Consider the following 21,547-nt stretch of genomic DNA (forward strand, 5'->3'; position numbering starts at 1 on the left):
TATTCAGTCCTAAATCTGCTCCCCCTCGCCCACGAGGAGGCCATTCAGCCCATCGTGTCTGTGAGTGATCCAATTATTCCCACTGCCACCCTCTCTCCCAATAACACAGCAAACCTTTCCTTTTCAGCTCGATCTCCAGCTGCCCCTTGTAGACCTGGGTCCACAGTAGAGACTGCCCCTAACCTGGGCTCCAAACTGGCACCTCATTCATTCACTGGGAGGAAAACTGCCTGGGCTGGGAAATGGCGCTCAGGACCCTGAACATTCTATCTCCCCTCCTGAGGGACATCTGATGCTGAGGTTTAGTTCTGTGGAGCTGAACAATATATTCCTACCATACACACTTCTCCATTCTGTGTGCAAAAGGCTCGAGCCTGCCAGCAGGATATTCAACTGCAGGAGCCATAATCAATTTCACCAATTCTGATCACACCCACTCTCCGTAACCTTGCTACTAATTACTAATATCAAATCTGTCCATCTCCTCCTTGGTGTGAGACAGGGAAGGGGCCACTTCATTCCAGACAATTTGGAATTTATGGAGCACAGATGGAGTAAGCTGAGAGAGGACATCAGAATGATGGTGTTTGGAGGTGGGATGAGCAGGAATAAGAGTTTCTGTGGTCAATGGGCTGATGCAGAGCAGAGAAGGACAATGTTGTGGAGTTTGAAATAAGAGACCGATGTGATGGAGAGGATGTGGGGTTTGGAGCTCCAATACTGAAGGGTCCAGTGGGAAAGAGGCCCAGGCTTATTGATGTCCATTGGACAGTCCAGTGGGATGGAAGCCCATGTTTCCTGAACTCTGTTAGAGGTTCCAATTGAGTCCCATGGAATTGGAATGTTGGCATTTCTTGCAGCAATTGGAATCTTGGTATTTAATATAAATGGACTGGATTACAGAAATAAAGAAATATTGTTACAATTCTATGAGGTATTGGTGAGACCACATCTGAAGCATTGTGTCCAGTTGTGGTCTCCTTCCTTGGTGAAGGATATGGTGGCACTGGATGCAGTTCAGAGGATGTTCACCAGACTGATCCCTGGGATGAAAGGCCTGTCATATGAGGAATGGTTGAAGAGCTAGATTTTGTACTCACTGGAATTCAGTCGTATGTCGGGAGAATCTGAGTGAAGTGTGTAAGATGCAAAAGGGGATTGATTGGGCAGGCATGGAACAGATGTTCCCTCTTGTGGGCCAGTCTTGAACAATTGGTCACAGATATAGAGTGAGAGGAGGTATGTTTAAAACTGGAATGAGACGAATCAAGAGGTGGCGCAGTGGTGCTGTGGTGAGCACTGCTGCCTCACAATGCCAGAGACCCAGGTTCGATTCCACCCTCGGTCGACTGTATGGAGTTTGTATATTCTCCCCCTGTGCGTGAGAGTTTTATCTGCGTGCTCCGATTTCCTCCCACAGTCGAATGATGTCCACATTCGGAGGATTGGCCGTGCCAATTTAACCACAGTGTCCAGGAAAGTGTAGGTTAGATTCATTAGTCATGGGAAATGTTGGGTTACAGGGAAAGGGTTCGGGATTGGCTCTGGGTGGAATGCTCTTTGAAGGTTCGGTGTGGGCTTGTTGGGTTGAATGGCCTGGTTCCAGACTGTATGGAATCTGTTCCATTCCAACTACTTCTCTCAGAGGGTTGCAAATCTGTTGAAGTCAGTGCGCAACACCCACCCCGCAGCTCTCCCATCCCCCTCTTCTTCAAGTACAGTAGAGGCAGAATCAATCAACAGATTCAAGAACGAAACAGATATTGTTCTGATGAAAAGCAGGCGAGGGAGCAATTGGGAGCAGTCTGGAAAGTGGAGAGGAGGTTAAGATCAGCCATGATCATGTTAAATAGCAAACGGGCTTGAAGTGCTGAATTACTTGTTCCTGCTCCTCATTCCGAAGTTCCATCTTGCTGAGGCAATGATATCCTCCTTGTTTACTGGTCTATATTGGAGGACCCAGTCACAAAGAGTCACATGTTTACTGGTCTGTATTGGAGGGTCCAATTTGAAGCTGCTCCATATTTACTGATCTGTACTGGAGAGTTCAAAGAAATGGAGGCCTTTCTCTCCTGGTTTCCGTTGGAGGGCCCAGCAGGAACAAGGTCTATGTTAACTAGTCTCTTCTGGAGTATTCAGTGGGAAATCGACCGATTTTTACTGGTCTCCATTGGAGGCTCCAGTGGCAAAGAGGCCAATGTTTAATGGTCTCTACTGGAGAGTTCAGTGGGAATAAATTCCATGCTTACTGGTCTCCACTGGACAGTCCAGTGGGACATGAATACCGGAGTGAGTGTGGGGCCCATTTCCTTTCTATAGTAATGTGTGAAAGTCCAATCCTTATACCAGTAAAACTGGAGCTTAACAATGGAAGGGGAAGATGAGGGGAAAGGATTGGAATATGTTGTGAATGGACAGGATGGGTCAATGGGTCAGAGCCTGTCCTATCCCTCCAGCTCACACTGATGGCCTGAGGATGTCCTGTCTCTGCTGGGCTTTCATGGAATGAGGTTTGTGTACAAACGAGTCCCCAGTAAGAATAGGCCAACAGCACAGAATTGCCCTTCATTACACAAGAATCTGACCATCTTCCTGAGAGAGGCCAAACCCTGGTCAATGTGTGAAATGGGGCTTTATTCTCGGAGTAGACATTTTCCTGGTGTCAAGGGTTAACATCCATTAGTGAGGTAGAGCTGGAGCAACACAGAGAGAGGGAGACAGAGTGAGTGAGAGGGGGAGAGAGAGAGATTGTTGGCGAGAGTGACACAGAAGGACAGGGTGTGAAAGTGAGAGAGAGCGGGATAAAGAGTCTCAGGCAGTGTAAGATGAGTAAAAGGGGGAGAGAGAGTGGTAGAGAGAGGCAGAGATGGTGGGGTTGAAGAATAGAGATAGAGCAAGATAGAGTATGAGACAGTGAGACAGAGAGATCGGACAGAGAGAGAGACAGAGAGAGAGACAGAGTAGGTGTCAGAAAAAGAGTAAAGGTAATCCAGTGAAAGATAGAGACAGACATGCAGACAGGTCCTGGTCACCAAATTATGAGAAGGATATGACTGTACTCAAGAGGGTGCAAAGATTTCCCAGGAGGGTGTGAGCTATGAGGAAGGATTGGGAAGGCCAGGATTGTTTTTCTTGGAGCAGTGAAGGTTGAGAGGGAACCTGCTGAAGGTCAAAAAGATTATGAGGGGCAGGGATAGAGTGGACTGGAAGGCAACTTTTTCCATGAATAGAGGGATCAATATCCAGGGGCAGAGATTAGAGATTACACAGACATACAGAGATAGAAGCAAAGAGCAGGAGTAGGGTTAGGTTAGGTTTAGGGTTAGGGTTAGGGATTGGCCCTGTGAGTCTGCTCTGTTATTCAATATGACCATGGCTGATCCTCTCCCTCAATGCCAAGCTGGGATTGATGTTGCTAGAGCATTGATGACCAGTGCAGACTTATTAAATGCTAGTCACGTCATTGAACTTCTGATTGAGAGAGATACAGAAGATATATGAGAGAGAGAGAGAGAGAGAGAGAGAGAGAGAGAGAGAGAGAGAGAGAGAGAGAGAGAGAGAGAGAGAGAGAGAGAGAGAGAGACAGAGACAGAGAAAGAGAGAGAGAGAGAGAGAGAGAGAGAGAGAGAGAGAGACCGCAAGTGTACATTGTGAGATTGAGTGAGAGAGGGCGCGGCATTTAATTGCTGCCCCAGGACTCACTGTTCCATTTTCCTGGAATAACGCCTGTTATGGAGATCAGTTAGAGAGCGACCGGAGGGAGGGAGACAGACAAAGATAGAGTGAGGCAATTAGAGTTTGAGGGTATAATAAGAGCATGAGTGAGGAAATAGTTAGTAATATAAGTGAAGGGGAAAAATGAATGATAAGAAAGAGAGAGAGAGAGAGAGAGAGAGAGAGAGAGAGAGAGAGAGAGAGAGAGAGAGAGAGAGAGACCAACCAACACAGAAGGAAAGGGAGATAAACAGAGTGTCAAACATACATGGAAAAAGGGAAAGGTATAAATGGTTATATAATTGGGAGAGGACAGAGACGGAGACGGAAATAGAAAGAGAGGGAGAAAGTAAACGAATAACATGAATATATACAAGAGAAAGATGAGAAAGAGAAAAAAGGGAAAAGGGAGAAAGGAAGTATGAAAAGGAAGGATGAGAGAGAGAGAGAGAAGAGGAAGTGTGAGGGGCTGACGTGGCTCTCTCTGCCTGATGCCATTTACATACTGAGGAACACCCAGTCAGACTCTCACAGGCTGCAGCTTTATAAAGCAGAGCCCAGTGAAGGGAGAGTTTATCAGGAACCAGGCACAGGGACAGGAGCACAAACCATGATTTCACACATCCAGCTGATCTGGCCCCTGGCATTCTGTGTCGCAGGTACAAAACTCTCTTCTTATACTTGAATCTTTAGCTGCTCTCCATTTCACTCCTATTCCACTGACTTGTGATTGAAGGGAAAATGTTGAAACAAGAGCAATGCTCCGACAATCTCTCATTTGACCGGCTCTTTCTGTGACAGTTCTGACTTCACTGTGTTTCTCTCTGACCCCTCAGGTATCAATGGGGACTTCACCATGACCCAGTCTCCCCCGGTGCTGTCAGTGGGACTGGGCCAGACCGCAACCATCACCTGTACGGCTAGTCAAAGTATTAGCAGCTACCTTGCTTGGTACCAGCAGCGAGAAGGTCAGAAACCCTCTCTCCTGATCTATTCTGCAACAAATCGATACACAGGAGTCTCTGATCGATTCACCGGCAGTGGATCAGGGACCAGTTTCACCCTGACAATCAGCAACGTTCAGAATGAGGATGTCGCTGACTATTATTGTCAGAACGGCTATAGCAGCTACACTCTACACAGTGATACAAAGCCATACAAAAACCTCAAGACACATAACCACCTCGTGCCCTGACACATGAATCAGTTATATAAAATGTATAATAATGGGCACACAGTCTGAACTGACACGTTCACAATTAGATATAAATGAAACTGAACAAATTACCCCATGCTGGGATTGTCACTGTCCACTACACACTCCAGTCCCTGTGCTGTCCACCACTCACTTGAAGGCCTCAAGTTTCTCTCTTACACTCCATGGCCACGCGTGAAGATTTAATACCGAAAAATAAATTTCATAAAGCTCCCAAGCCCCGCTGGACACAGAGAGAGACAGAGACAGAAAGACACATGAATGAGAGAGAGACAGAGTGGGGCAGAAAGAAGTTGAGAGTGAACGAGAGACTGGGAGACAGGGAGAGGTTAAGAGTGATTGGGTGAAGCAGAGTGGAGGTTTTTGTACAGCCTCTGCACTGGGAACTCTCACTGTGGTTCACATTCGGTAAAGGAACCAAGCTCAGACTGAGTAAGTAAATCTCAATCCTCCGTTATTAACCCTGTCAATACTGAAACACACTTTTTAAAATACAGTTGCTGAATTGTTGAATGTGTTAGTGGGGAGCTTCAGTGAATGAAATGGTTGATTGAGGAGCACTGTGTCCAACAGGGTGTCCAGCTGTATTTCTTTAGTCCCATTGCCCCCTTTAAACAGCAAGATATAAGTCAGTCAGTTTTACTCACCGTGTGGAGGAGCTCTGTCCATTTGCAGCCTGTGGTCCCATTCCTGCAGCATGGAGTGAAATCAGTGAGTAGCCTCCTGTCAGTCTCAGTGTGACAGACACGGGCAGAGTTTGATGTGAGCTCTGGCTCCCTGTCCCAGTCTCTGATCTCACTGACCTCAGCAGCAGCAGCAGCAGCAGCACAGTGAGACACCGAGCTCCCACCTCCCCCAGCTTTAACTCTGCTCAATCACACAATCGCAGACTTGTTACTGTGCACAAGGAGGCCATTCCACCCATCCTGTCTGTACTGATTCTCTGAATGAGCAATTCACTGAATGTCATTCTCCTGCCTTCTCCCTGTCACCCTGCACATTGTTCCTTTTCAAATAACAGCCTCATTCCCTTCGGAATGTTTCAATTGAAACTGCCTCCACCCCACTCTCAGGCAGTGCATTCCAGATCTTAACCAACTCACTGGCTGAACATGTTGTTCCCCATCTCACTTTTGTTACTTTCACTAATTACTTTCAATCTGTGGTCTCTCGGTCTCAATCCTTTCTCAATTGGATACATTTTCTCCCTATTTACTCTGTCCAGGCCCCTCATGGTTTTAATTCCTCAAACAAACCTCCTCTCAGCCTTCTCCTAAGAAGGCAGTCCCAAATTCTCCAATCAATCTGTATAACTGATGTTCCTCATCCCTGGAATGATCTTCAGGAATTTTTTTGCCATTTCTACAAAACTTCACCTCCTTCCTGAATTATTCACATTTGCTATGGCCCTCATGATTTTATAAACATCTATAAGTTCACTTCTCAGACTCTTATGCGTCAGAGTACAAAGTCTCAACTTTTCCAGCCTCTCAGAGTCATGGAGTCAACAGACCTTTCAGTTCAACTTGTCCATGATAACCAGATATCCTAAACTGACCTCATCGTATTAACCAGCATTTTGCTTCCATCCCTCAAAACCTTCCTATTCATGTACCCATCCCAATGCGTTTTAAATGCTGTAATGGTATCTGCCTCCAATACTTTCTCTGGCAGCTCGAACCAGACACACTCCACCCTCTGTGTGACAAGTTGCCCCTCAGGTCCCTTTTGAATAGTTTGCCTCTCACCTTAAATCTACGCCATCTTGTTTGGACTCCCTTTCCCAAGGAAAAGGCCTTGGATATAACCCTGTCCATGCCCCTCATGATTGTATAAACATCTATAAGGTCACCCCTAGGCCTCAGATGCTGCATGAAAAATCGGCCCAGTTTCTTCAGCCTTTCCCTAAAGCTCAAACCCTCCAATTCCTGGTCATGTTCTTGTAAGTATTTTCTGCAGCTTTTTAAGTTTAACAGCATCCTTACTCTTGCAAGGTGATCAGGATTGTTCACACTATTTCCAAAGTGGCATCACTAATCTCCTGTATGATGTCCCAACTCCTGTACTCAAAGCAGTGACCAATAAAGGCAAGTGTACTCAACAACTTCTTCATCACCCTGTCTACCTGTGACCACACTTTCAAGTAATAACGCACTTGCATCTTCACTCTGAGGTCTCTTTGTTCAGCAACACCCCACAGGGCCCTACCACTGTATAAGTTTTGCCCTGGGTTGCCTTTCCAAAATGCAACATCCTACAGTTATCTAAACTGAACTCCATTTGGCACAACTCTACCCATTGCCCCATCTGATGAAGGTCCCGCTGTACCCTGAGATGAATTTCTTTACTATCCACTATCTCACCAATTTTGATATCATCTACAAATTTACTGTAACTCCTATATTCACATCCAAATCATTTCTTTAAATGATAAAAGTAGTGAACCCAGCACCAATGTTAGTGGCACACAGCTATTCACAGATCTCCAGTCTGAAAAGCAACCTTTTACCACCACTCTCTGTCTCCTCTCTTCAATCTAATTTTTTTTATCACAACGGCTCACTCCCCCTGGATCCCATGTGGTCTAACCTTCCTAACCAGTCTATCATGTGGAACCTTGTCAAAAACTTTACTGAAGTCCATATAGACTATTTTTACTGTTCTGTCTTTATCAATCTTTGTTGTCACCTCCTTAATCAAATTCAGGAGACATGAATTCCTATGCATAAAACCACATAGATTATCCAAAGAATGTAAATCCTATCCCACAGAATCCACTCCAACATCGTACCCAGCACTGACATCAGGCTCACTGGTCTATATTTCCCCTGGCTTTTCCTTACCGTCTTTCTGAAATAATGGCATAACATTAGCCAACCTCTCTGGTTCTCCAGCACCTTACCCATGATTGTCAGTGATACACATTTCTCAGCAAGGGGCCCAACAATCTCTTCCCTAGTTTCCCACAATGCTCTGGGATACACATGATCAGGTCCTAGGGTTTACCGACTACCTTTATGTGTTTTCAGATCTTGAGCGTCTCCTCTTTTGTGTGTGATCTCTTTTCAAGACATCACTATTTTTCCAAATTCCCTAGCTTTCTCCACAACAAATACTGACCTGAAATATTTGTTTGGGATCTCACCCATTTCTTGTGTCTTACCAAAATACAGCACTCACATTTATCTGAATTAAACTCCATCTGCCATTCCTCAGCCCACTGGTCCAGTTGCTCAAGATTCCATTGTATTCTTAGACAGCCTTCTTCGCTGCCAACAATTAGATTAGAGTCTCTACAGTGTGGAAACAGGCCCTTTGGTCCAACAAGTCCACACCGATCCTCCGAAGAGTAACCCACCCAGACCCATTTCCCTGTAAGTAATGCATCTAACACTATGGGCAATTTAGCATGGCTAATTCACCTGACCTGCACATCTTTAGACCATGGCAGGAGACCAGAACACCTGAAGGAAACCCATGCAGACACAGGGAGAATGTGCAAACTCCACACAGACAATCATCCAAGGCTGGAATCGAACCTGTGACCATAGCACTGTGAGGCTGCAGTACCAACCACTGAGCCACCGTGCTTCCCCACCTGAGCCATCACTGCGCCACTGATGCCACCTGAAAATTCACCTGAATATCCCAGTCTATATTCAGAAACTAAAGACCGCCCGCCCATTTATAACAACTCTATCATATTTGCAGGTCTATGTAAATTTATGCATTTGTGTTCCTCCACATCCTTCCCACTGGGAGGTGACTTATTGACGGCACTGAGGATTCTGTGTTCCTTTGTGCTCCTCTCTGACATTCCCTCCTGGCTCCCACAGCACTGCCAAGTTAGTTTAAACCCTCTCTAATAGCACTCGTAAACCACTTCACAAGAATCTAATGCACTCCCTCAGGAATCGTCTTTCCAGCCTCACAGTCACCTGTGTTCACCTCTTGATTCTATTCTCACCTGCGTGCGGCACTGGGAAAATCCGGAGATTCCTCATTTTGAGTTCCTGCTGCTTATTCCCTCCAGAGCTCCCGAACTTCTGATCGCAGGACCATGTTACTTTTTCTCCATCCATCACTGGGACCAATGCGGTCTACGACTGCTGCCTGTTCCCCCTCTCCCCTCAGGGTGCTCTGCAGCCGCTCAGTGACATCCTTGACCCTGGCACCACGGAGACAACACACCATCCTGGATTCCCATCTGCAGCTGTAGAAACACCTATTGATTGCCCTCACTCTCGAATATCCTCTCAGTATCGCTCTTTGAGTCTTCCTTGTGCCCTCCTGTATAGCTGAGACCCCACCGTGGGGCCAGGGACTTGGCTCTGGCTGCACTCCCCAGATGAACGATCATTCTCATCAGGATTTTGATCTGAATCCTAGTTGGAGAGTGGGAGGCACTCTGGGGATTCCTGTACTAGCTCCAGCAGGGCTCACAGTCCAGTGGGTTCAGTGTTCCAGCGTTTTGGGGAAACTCTCCAGAAGACTTAAAGAAATAGGAGCAGAAATCAGCCATTCACCCATTGAATCTGCTCTGCCATTTGATCTTGGCAGATATGCTTCTCACCCCCATTCTCCTGCCTGCTCCACAGGAACTTTCCATCCCCTTAACAATCACGAACCTATCTATCTCTGTCTTTAATACACTCAGTGACTTGGCCTCCACTTCCCTCTGTGGCAATGAGCTCCACAGATTCACCACCCTCTGGCTGAAGAAATTCCTCCTCATCACAGCTCTAAAGGTTCGGCCCTTCATTCTGAGGCTGTGCCTTGTTTACCGAGTCTCTCCTGTTTTTGGAAACATCTTTTCTGCATCCACTTTATCCAGGCCTGTCAGAATTCTGTAAATTTCAATAAGATCCCTCCTCATCCTTCTAAACCCCATCGAGTACAGACCCAGAGTCCTCAACTACGCCTCATATGACAAGCCCTTCATCCCCAGGATCATTCTTGTAAACCCCTCCAATGCCAGCACATTGTTTCTTAGAATATGGGTCCCAAATCTGCTCACAATATTCCAAATTCAGTCTGACCAGACCCTGACACAGCCTCAGCAGTATATCTCTGCTCTTGTATTCTGGCCCTATTGAAATGAACGCGATCATTTCATTTACCTTCCCAAGCACAAACTGGACCTGCCTGTTCACCTGAAGGGAAACCTGAATGAGGTTTCTGCTTTAGATTTCCAAAGGCTTTCCTCATTTAGCAAACAGTCGTTGCATTCCTTCTTGTATTCTATCTGTCACTTCATTGCCCACTCTCCGAGCCTCTCCAGGACCTTTTTCAGCCTTCCCACTTCCTCAACACTTCCTGTCCCTCCATCTATCTCATGTCACCTGCAAACCTAGCAACAATGTCTTCACTTCCTTCATCCAGATTGTTCATGTATAACGTGAATAGTTATGGTCCCAACATTGACACCTGCAGAACTCTACTCGTCAACAGCTGCCATCTTTCCTCACTCTCTGCTTTATACCAACCTGCCAGTCCCAGTCCTCAGTCCATGCCAGTACATTGCCCCTAACACTATGGGTGCTTATCATACGTCAAATACCTTCTGGAATTCCAAACACATGACTTCCTCGGACTCTCCTTTGTCTGACTGACTCATTGCCTCCTCAAAGAGTTCGAACAGATCTGCCAGGCATGACCTCCCCTTGATGAAACCGTGTTGTCTCAGCCCTATTTTACCATTGTACTTCCACGTCCTCTGCAATTTCACCCCTAAATTGAATTCTAAAATCTTACCGAAAGCTGAGTCCAGGCTAACTGGCCTATAATGTCCCATCTTCTACCTCCCTCCCTTCTTAAACAGGGTTGGTATGTGAGCCATTTTTTTTATCCCTTACCCCCACCAAATCTCCACCTCCACACCCTGACTCCTTTGATTCCTTAAAGATCATCACCAATGCCTCCACACTCTCCTCAGTGATCTCCTTCAGAACACACGGGTGTAGTTCATCCAGTCTAGGTGAGTTATCATATTCAGACCTTTCAGCTTCCCCAGTACCTCCTCCTTAGTAATGGACACTACACTCCCCTCTGCCCCCTGACAGTCTTGAAGTATTGGAATGCTACTGGTGTTTTTCATGGTGCAGACTGATGCAAAGTACCGGTTCAATTCCTCGGCTATTCCATCATTTCCTACTATTCTTTCTCCAACCTCACTTTCCAGTGATCCAATGTCTATTTTTGCCTCCCTCTTCCTTTTTATATATCTGCTAAAACTCTTGCAATCTTCTTTTGTATTACTGGCGAGCATACCCCCACATTTCACCTTCTCCACCCTTAATGCTTTTTTCGTTATCCTCTGTAGGTTTTTAAAGACTTCCTAATTCTCTGACTTCCCACTATTCTCCACCACATTGGATGCCTTTTCTTTTGTTTTTATGCTGTCCTAGACCTCCCTCATCAGCCGTGATTGCCTTGTCCTCCCCTGAGTATGTTTGTTTTTCTTTTTTGGGATGAATTCCTACTCTCCTTCCTGAATGACTCCCCGAAACTCTGCTGTTTGCTGCCCCACCATCTTACCTGCTCGGCTCCCCTTCCAATCAACTCTGGTCAGCTCCTTCCTCATGTCTTTGTAGTTCTGTTTACTCAACTGAAATACAGTTCCATCAGATTGTAGCTTCTCCCTCTCAAGCTACAGGGGGAATTCCATCATATTATGGTCCCTTATCCACAGGGATACTTTCACCTTAAACTCACTAATCAGGTTTGCCTCATTAGACATCACGAAATCCAAACCTGCCTGTTCCATAGTGGCTCAACCACAAGCTGCTCCAAAAGCCATCTCGTGGATATTCCTTGAAATCCTTTTCTTTAGACGCACTACCCAGTCCATCTATCCATTGAGGTCTACCCTGACATTTAGTTTCTGTCTTTTCTGTATCCTGATTGATTTTATTCCCCACACCCTGATTACTGCTTGGAGAACTGAACATAATCTGCATCAGATTCTTTATTGCGGTTCCTCAACTCTACCCACACAGATTCTACACCTTCTGACTCTCTATCACTTCTTGCTGTTGATTGAATTTTATTTCACACTAACAAGGCAACTCTTCCCCCTCTGACCATCTGCCTGAGCTTTTGATAGGACATGTATCCTTGGATATTTAGTTCCCAGCCGGGATCCCCTTACAGCTATGTCTCTGTTATACCCACAACATTGTACCTGCCAGTTTCAATCTGCACGACCAGCTCATTGTGTACACTGTGTGCTTTTAAGTACAACACCCTCAGTCCTGCATTGACTGCCCTCCTTCTCATTATTGTCCTCTTATCTGCTGGGCTTGATGTTCGACTCTTGTTCCTTTCTGTACTCTCTGTCCTCGTACGTCTTCCAGAATCTTGATTAACCTCTCCTGAGCCCTTCTCCACTTTAACTAGTTTAAATTCCTTGGACACTCAATTTACCTGGATTTTTTGGCGTCACTTTGTCTACCTTACTCTGAATGCTTCGTGCAGTTAGATACAAACCCTTTAAGTTTGTTCTGTTATTGATTTTCCCTGCACTTCTTTAGTTCCTTTGATATTGAGAAAATCCATCCCTATCTTTTATTTTCTGGTAACAATCAATCCCATCGCTAACCAGCAATCGTACCTTCTCCTTCACCTTCTGTTTTCTCATTTTCCATCCAAGTGAACCAAATTACTTTATCGTTGTGTTGACTTCAGGCATGGTGGCTCAGAGGTAGTACTGCTACCTCACAGCACCAAGGACCGGGTTGAATTCCTGCCTTGGGAAACTGTCTGTGTGGTGTTTGCACATTCTCCCTGTGGCTGTGTGGGTTTCCCCCAGGTGCTCTGGTTTACTCCCACTGTCCAAAGATGTGCAGGTCAGGTGAATTGGCCGTTCTAAATTCCCTACAGTGTTTGGTGAAATAGTCAGGAGTAAATGTACGGAAAGTTTCTCATTGGGCTGCTGTTCGGAGGGTTGATGTCGACTTGTCAGGCTGAACGACTATTTCCACATTGTAGGGAATCTAATCAGGCCAATATTTATCATAATCCAACATCATTAATGCTCTTTGATCTCATTGCTTCTAGTTGGATCTTGCTGTGTAGAAACTGGCTGCCACGTTCCTGACATTGCAACTGTGACTGTTTGTGAAACAAAACTGTCTGTAAATATCTTTGGAAGAGCCTGAAATGTTAAGGGCTGGATTGATGCCCATATCCCTCTAAACTCTTCCTATTTACATATGCATGCCTTTTAAATGTTGTACTTGTACCAGGCTTCACCACTTCTTCTGGCAGCTCATTCCATACATTTAACACCCTCTGAATGAAAACGTTGCCCCTTAGGTCCCTTTTAAATCTTTCCCCGTCACCTTCAAACTCTGCCCTCCAGTTCTGGACTCCCCCACTCTGGAGAAAAGATCTTCTCTATTCACCCTATCTTTGCCGCTCATGATTTTTTAAACCTCTATACGGTCACCCATCAACCTGCAAAGATCCAGGGAAAACAGCCTCAGCATTTTCAGTCTCTCCCGATAGCTCAAACCCTCCAACCTTGGCAGCATCCTTGTAAATCTTTTCTGAATCATTTTAAGATTCACAACATTTTCCCTATAGCAGGGGGACCAGAATTGCACACAGTATTCCAAAAGTGCCCAAACCAACGTCCTGTACCGCCGCAACAGCTCCCAACTCCAATACTCAATGCACTGACCAATAAAGGAAAGCAAACCAAATGATTTTGTCACAACCCCCCCCACCTCCCCCTCCACACCCGCCCCCCCCCCCCCCCCGCCCACCGACGTGCAACTTCACTTTCAGTGATCTATTCTTCCTTTTTTTGGATGAACTGGGAGTCTTTCAGTTGTGAAAGATGCCATTCCATGGCACTGTTTGATGAAGAGCAGGCAGAACCCCCAGTGTCCCTGATCAATATTTATCCCCCCATAGAAATCACAAAAAATCTATTTCTCTGCTATTTATCATACTGTGTTTGCGATCTCGCTCTGCACAGTCTGCTGGAAAGATCCATTGGGACATCTTGAGTTGGGGACAGGCGCTACACAAATGCAAGTCTTTCTTTAAGATTGAAGTCTCCTGATCCGGACATTCACCCATTGTCTGTGTACTCTCAACTTCCGGGGGCATGGGGTCATTAGGAGCAGTGACCCAAAGGACACTGAGACACTTTGCAGTCTCACCCTTGACCTCAGCCCAGCAGTGTGCAGTACGGTTTGAAATGTAATTTAGAACCTTCTACACAGACACCCCAATGTAACTCTATCCCAAAGTGTTTGGATCCGATTCTGCTCCAATGTTCTCGGATACATTTCTCCTGATCTCTGGGTGATCGGAGGTTTGTTAAAGAGGTATCGAGCTCCATCCCACTTTCCAGCTCTTGCTGCATAACTCCTGAGGTTTCACTGTTTGAAGTGAATATCCAAGCGTTTTCTCAATGTGATGAGTGTTTCTGCCTCTCCCACCCTTTCAGACAGTCAGTCCCACATCCCACCAGCCTCTGGGTGAAAACAAATACCCTCAACTCCCCTCTAATCCTGCCCACAACTGATTTCAATCTCTCCCCATGGTTATTGCCCTCTGTGCTGGTGGAAATCAGTCCTTCCTACCCACTCTGTCCAGGCCCCTCATCATTTTACACACCACAATCAAATCTCCCCTCAGCTACCTCTGTTCCAAAGAAAACACTCCCAGCCAAAGCAATCATTCCTCAAAGCTCAAAGTCCCCATTCCAGACAAACTCCTCGTCTGTCCACATCTCTAATGGAATCCCATCCTTCCTGTAATGTGGTCACCAGAACCATACACTGTTCCCTCACTGTGCTCTAACTGGGGTTTTATCCAGTTGCTGAATAAACAAACTTCTTGCTTTCGCTGTCAACCAATACTGAGATAAAGGAGGTGATGGACTAATGGTGTTATTGCTGAACTGTTTATCCAGAGATCCAGATAATGTTCTGGGGACCAAGGTTAGAATCCAGCAGATGGTGGCATTCAAATTCAATCAAAGAAAATCTGCAATTAAGAGTCTAATGACGACCATGAAACCATCGTTGATTGTCAGGAAAAAGCCATCTGATTCCCTAATGTCCTTCAGGGAAGGAAACTGCCATCCTTCCCATGTGACCTCAGACCCACAGCAATGTGGTTGACACTAAACTGCCCTCTGGGTGAATAGCGATGGGCAATAAATGCTGCCAATCCAGCAATGCCCTCATTCCATCAAGGGAAAATGAAGAACAGTTTATCCCATGTGTCTTCTTACCACCTTACTGACCTGCATTAATCACCATGGCCACGTCTTCCACCTCCACAAACATTTGACTTGCAGCTTCAAATTGACAAGAGACATTCTTTCATTATCTGAGAAAGAGATAGAAACATCCAAACTAGGAGCAGCAGTAGGCCGTTCGGCCCCCAAACATGCTCCACCATTCAATATGATCATGGCTGATCATCCAACACTGTCCCCTGTTCCTGCTTTCTCCCCAAATCCTTTGATCCCTTTAATCCGAAGAACTATATCTAATTCTTTATTGAACACATACTGCATCTCATTCCCTGATGCTAGGAAAATGGATGAGAATTATTGGGTTGTTGTTTTATGACCAGTCTGGACACAATGGGCTGATGGGCCTTTTGGGTCTCTCTGATTCGATGATTCTATTATTATAGTTTATTAATAACTGAGTACCAAAGACTGACCCCTGTGGCACCCTAAGTTGTAATTACCTGTCATTCAGAAAATGACTCGTTCTTCCTGTCCTGTCTGCCAACCAGTTCCCAATCCATGTCAGTACATGACCCCCAATCCTCTTGTTCATTTGGTCTAGATCTGGAAGTCACACCCTTACTCTTTGTGGGAACAGATTCTGAACAATCTCTGTCTCGTCCTTCGAGGGCTCCCATTGTCTTGACACTGATTTCCCACAATGCCGCTTGTTCCGATCCACTTTTACCAAAACACCACACAGTTGAGTAAAATGAAAACTTTTACACTTGCTCCATGGTTCTCCATTTGCATTCCTACTCTGAATCTGAGCACTGTCACGAAAATGCTCCCCCATTGACAGCCCTTCCAGCTGCCCACATTCATTTTATAAACAATGGTCCAAAACTGTCCCTTCTCTCTCTGCTGCTTCACCATCACTTTCTCTGGAGCAGTTAGGGATGGGTAATAAATACTGGCCCTGCCAGTGACACTCACATCCCAAGAAGCAATTTGAACAATGCCTGGTCATTTGTTGGGTTTATTCTGTATTGACTACAAATGTTCAAAAAGATTGTATGGACAGTGAAGGGTTGAATTCCCTTCCAGTGGTAGGAATTAAGATTGTTTCTCTTGTCTTTCAGGCCGTGACAACTCTCAGCCCAAGCTGACCCTGCTGCCTCCCTCCCCGGAGCAGGTCAATGCCAAGGGCACTGCCACCCTGGTGTGCCTTGCCAATCACTTCTATCCCGATCAGCTGGAGGTGCAGTGGAAGAAGGACGGTGCAGTGATTTCGGACGGTGTTCAGACCAGCAACTATCTGCGAGCTTCGGACAGCACCTACAGTGTCAGCAGCCTGCTGACACTCTCTGGGTCTGACTGGGAGTCCAACGCTAGCTTCTCCTGTGCCCTCACCCACGTGACTCTCCCCTCTACCCTCAGCAAGAGTATCAGGAGATCAGAATGTGTGTAGAGTGTTTGAGACAGTCCACAGAGGAGACACAACTTTAAATAGAACAGGACTGAGCTGGCAGGACAAAGGTCATTGTCAGAACTGAATTTCAACTCACTTCCTTCTCAGGATTGCTCAGAGATACTTCTGAGGTTTGGATATTAAAGCAGGTCATTGGGGGAGCGGCAAGAGAGCTTTACACTGTGTCAAACCTCATACTGTCCTTGTCCTGGGAGTGTTTGATGGGGACAGGATTGCCTTGTGATGACAGCTGTACAAACCAATGTGAACCTCAGAAGTCTCTGCTTCAGTAAACCAGATCTCCTTCCTGCTCAGCCTCCAGTTTCAATTTAAGGTTTTATCACTGTTTAAAGGGACAGGATTCTCATGTTATTGAGAAAATCTCTCCAAGTGTTTTCCTCAAGCTGCATTGTGGCTGTGAATTTGAGCAGCTTCCTCTGTCTGGGCTATTAATTCCAGTTTCTTTTTTCTGTCAATGTGAATGTGGAAAAGGGAATAAAGGTGAAGATTCAGTCTCTGTCTCTGTTTGCTTTGGAAATAGCTGACTTCCACCCCAGTTGATTGGCTGAATTTCAGCAGGTCATGGTCACAATTGGTTACTTGGCCTGTCAATCAGTTACAATCATCAATCATTTTCAAATGATCCCTTTGGTCAGGAATTTATGTAGATTCCAAAAAAAGAGAAAATTGTTAGGACTCAATAAGTACAATCTGATGTATTCCCTCTTCACTTTGTTGGTCCATGCCCAGCTGATGGGATCGCACTGTGCATTCTCTGCTGCATGTCAGATCGCCCCTGAAATAATCTTCGGCCAATCACAGACTTTGTTGGCTGTGTGCTCTCTCTGAGTGTGAGTGTTTAACCGAATTCTGCCTCTACATGTCTCTCTGAGTGTGAGTGTGTTACTCAGAGACACACCACAGACAGCGCACAGTAACACACCCACATTCAGTGAGACACCTATCCGCAGCATGGAGTGTGAGTGTGTTCCTCAGTGCTGCCTGTCTCACAGAGTGTGTGTATTACTGAGTGCTGCCTGTAGGTGTCTCTCTGAGGTATATGTCTCCGAGCTATGGATTGAGAATGGGCTTTGTGCTGGGGATTGAAGGTGAGGTTTTAATCTTCTCAAATCATGAATGAAAAACAGTTCAGCTGATTCAGTCTGAGATGGCAGCTCCTTCAGATGGCCAAAGTTAAAAAGCACACAACACCAGATGATAGTAAAATAGGTTTATTTGGAAGTAGAAGCTTTCGGAGTGCTGCTCCTTCATTGGGTAGCTGGAGGGGCAGGATCATTGGACACAGAATTTAGAGTAAATTGAGATGACAGCTGAGAAAGGTGAATACTGAGAGTGTAGTCTCGGTAAGTGAGGGATTTCAGAGGCAGTGGGCACTGTGATCCCGAATGTGATGATCAATTCCAAGGTCATTTTTTGAATCCAGGGCCAGAGGAGTCGTGGTTGCCTGCCCAGCCAATGCTGGTTTCCCATAGTCACATTTGAGTGGTAAATTAACCCAAAACTAGGTGCAGCAATATTACCCTACAGGGATGGGAGCTGTCTGAGTGAGGGAGGTGAAATTCTTACAGCCCCAAGAGAGGTTGCGGTGGATTAATGACAGGTGTGACCACCATGAATGTGCCACCTTCTCTCCCCCGCCTCAGCTGCGATGACCCTCAGGTTAAAAGTGCGAATGCTCTGGAATAATGACCACATTCCTGGGTGATGGAGGGAAGGCCAACCTCTCCCAAAGGCAGCACAAGCTGGATTGAAGGGGAAACAAGAGGAAGCATGGGGAGATTGAGGGTGACAGAAGGAGGTGGGGTTGGTTGGAAGGTTGTTATTCAGAGTCAGGTACCTGACTCATCAGTCCTTCTGACACTCCTCTTTTTTTTCTCTTACTTACATGTGGAGAGTCCATGACACTGATCCAGCTCCCTCAGAGCCAGCTCTCAGAATGATCAGAACCCCTGACGCGCCTGTTTTTTTTAACCCCCACACTACCACCCAACTGTGGTCGTGCTTATTTTTCCCCAGCACTCATGCTGTGTGTGTGTGTGTGTGTGTTTGTGTGTGTGTGTGCGCGCGCGCAGGTGCGAGACACATTGAAAGACACCAGGTGTACAAATCTTTATTCAATTTCCACCACCAGGAAGATAGGAAAACACCCAAGCGGCCAGTGAAAAGCACTGCCATTCGCATGAAAGGGCAATGCTGTGTGAGCAAAACAGTGAAGGGTAGGGTAGGGATTAAGATATTCTTTTTTTATTTTTTCTTTTTTTTTAATATTTTTTAACTCTTGTTCTTTTTTTCTTTTTTTAAACCCCCACACTACCGCCGAACTGCGGTAGTGCTTATTTTTTCCCCAGCACCCATGGTATGTGTGTGTAGGTGCGAGACACAGTGAAAGACACAAAGTGCACGAATCTTTATTCAATTGCCACCACCAGGAAAATAGGAAAACACCCGAGTGGCCACTGACAAACACTGCCCTTCACATCAAAGGGCAATGCTGTGTCATCAAAAAGGTGAAGGGGAGGGTAGGGATTAAATCAAAATAGAGTTGGACGGGGTAATAATACACTCCACTCCCTGCGGCGCCCACCTCTCCCTGAACGACTCCAGGGTGTTGGTGGACACCGCATGCTCCTTCTCCAAGGATCCCGGGCTCTAACATGACCCCGGAAGAGAGGCAGGCAGTCGGCCCTAACGACGCCCGCGATGGCCCGCTGCCTGGACCGGTTGATGGCCAGTTTGGACAGGCCCAGGAGCAGACCCACGAGGAGGTCGTAAGACCTGCCCTCTCTCCTCCGTACCGGGTGCCCGAAGATCAGGAGCGTGGGACTGAAGTGCAGCCAAAAGCAGAGGAGAAGGTTTCTGAGAAAATCAAAAAAGGGAGTGCAAACGCCCACACCCAATATATACATGGTCCACGGACTTCACAGCGCCACAGAACAAGCAGTTGGGCTGGAAGTCCGTGAATCACCGCAATCTGCGGTTGCAGGGGACTGCTGCGTGCAGCACCCTCCACCCCAGATCCCCGAGAGAGAGCCCTCCACTGGGGATCCCCACCGCCCGGTGGCACATGGGCATGCCAAGGAGTGTCCGGACGGTGGATGAGGGAGACGAGGTGGACGGTGTGCAGCAGCAGTCGATACAGAGCCCTCCTTTTTATATCTTTGAAGGAAACAAAATTAAAATTCCGGAGGCGGCTCAGGTTTTGGGGCACAGGCTCCCGCGTGAAGTACGGGACCTTGGGGCCAATGTGAAATTCCGTCCGGGCCGGGGTGAGCGCGGACGGGATCCCACCGCACACCTGAGCGTCCTCCAACTGGTGCACTACATCGGGTCCGAGCACCGGCGTTTTAAGGCGTCGGATGGCGGCGGCCACGTCCCGGACGTCTACCGCTGCCCTGCTCGCTATGTCCTGTGGCAGCGTCCAGCCCAGGCCCCCGGCACCCAGCACGTCCCCGACCCTGGTCGCCCTCGCCGCCACGGGCCTCCCCTCCGACAGCCACTCGAACCAGCGAGTACGGAGGTGCGCATTGCTGAGCAACGGCTCCCTGAAGACAGCCGCTACTCCAGCCGGAGGGTAGGCGCGACGCGATTCGACCATATTCCAGACAGTGATCAGGTCCTGGTAAAAGACAGGCAGCGCCTTGAGGGCGACCTCCAAACCGTCATGGTCGACGAACAAGAGCTGCGTGTCGTAGTTGAGGTTACGCACCTGGCGGAAAAAATACGTCGCCAGGGCGCACCACCTAGGAGGAGGCTCGACGTAAAGGTATCGCCGCAAGGTCTGAAGGCGGAACGTCGCGACCTGGGTGCGGACGCACACCAGCGACTGACCGCCCTCCCCAATAGGGAGACTCAGAACCTGCGCGGTGACCCAGTGCATCTTTTTGTCCCAGAAGAAGTCGACCAATGTTCTCTGGATGTCAGCGACAAAGCCAGGAGGAGGGACCAAAGTGACCAGCCGGTACCACAGCATGGCGGCCACCAGCTGGTTTATGACCAGCACTCGACTCCTGTAAGATAGCACTCGGAGCAGTCCTGTCCAGCGGCCTAGGCGAGCCGAGACTTTGGCCTCCAACTCCTGCAAGTTGGCCGGCCAGGATTCCTCAGCCGGGGTGAGGTAGACCCCCAAGTAGAGGAGATGGGTGGTGCTCCAGCTGAACCCCCGTAACTCCTCCGGCAGAGAGTCCACTCGCCACGGACCGACCAGTAGTCCGGAACACTTGGCCCAGTTGATCCTGGCGTAAGACGCCGCCGAGTACACGGCCTGGCACTCGTGCATCCTCCCCAGGTCAGCCGGGTCGGTGAAAGTGAGGAGCACGTCGTCGGCGTAGGCCGAGAGGACCACCCCCGTGCCCGCGCCGCGCAGAACCAGCCCCGACAACCTCCTCCGCAAGAGGCGCAGGAAAGGCTCCACGCACAGGGAATACAGCTGGCCGGACAGGGGGCAGCCTTGACGCACTCCTCTCCCGAAGCGAAGGGGCGCCGTTAGGGACCCGTTAACTTTAACCAGACACTCTGCGGCGGCGTACAAAAGTCGGATCCGGGCGACGAACCGCGTCCCGAACCCGAACGCCCGCAGAGTACCGAGCAGGTACTCGTGATCGACCCTGTCGAACGCCTTCTCCTGGTCGAGAGACAGGAAGGCGCTCGGCAGACCAGCCCGTCGACAGAAATGGATCAGGTCCCGGACCAGGTGGACGTTGTCGTGTATCCTCGGGCCCGCGACCGTGTAGGACTGGTCCGGGTGGATCATGTGGGCCAGTACGGAAGCCAGGCGAGAAGACAACACCCTGGCGAAGATTTTGTAGTCCGTGCTGAGGAGGGAGACCGGACGCCAGTTCTTTAAGGAACGAAGGTCCCCCTTCTTCGGCAGCAGGACGATGACCGCCCTGCGCCAAGAAAGGGGCAGCTGTCCGGCATTTAGACACTC

The 21,547-nt window shown here is 47.6% G+C and overlaps 1 gene segment (V, D, J or C); it reads left to right on the forward strand.

Annotated features, from left to right (window-relative positions):
- The first annotated feature begins 4,303 nt into the window (after positions 1-4,303).
- On the forward strand, positions 4,304-17,112 carry LOC140479397 (Ig kappa chain V region Mem5-like). The segment is given in 4 exon segments: positions 4,304-4,373; positions 4,551-4,849; positions 5,329-5,362; positions 16,271-17,112. Coding segments are annotated over 4 exon segments (711 nt in total).
- Positions 17,113-21,547: the final 4,435 nt, after the last annotated feature.

The sequence above is a fragment of the Chiloscyllium punctatum genome, chromosome 7 (assembly GCF_047496795.1).
Source record: "Chiloscyllium punctatum isolate Juve2018m chromosome 7, sChiPun1.3, whole genome shotgun sequence".
NCBI classification, from domain to species: Eukaryota; Metazoa; Chordata; class Chondrichthyes; order Orectolobiformes; family Hemiscylliidae; genus Chiloscyllium; species Chiloscyllium punctatum.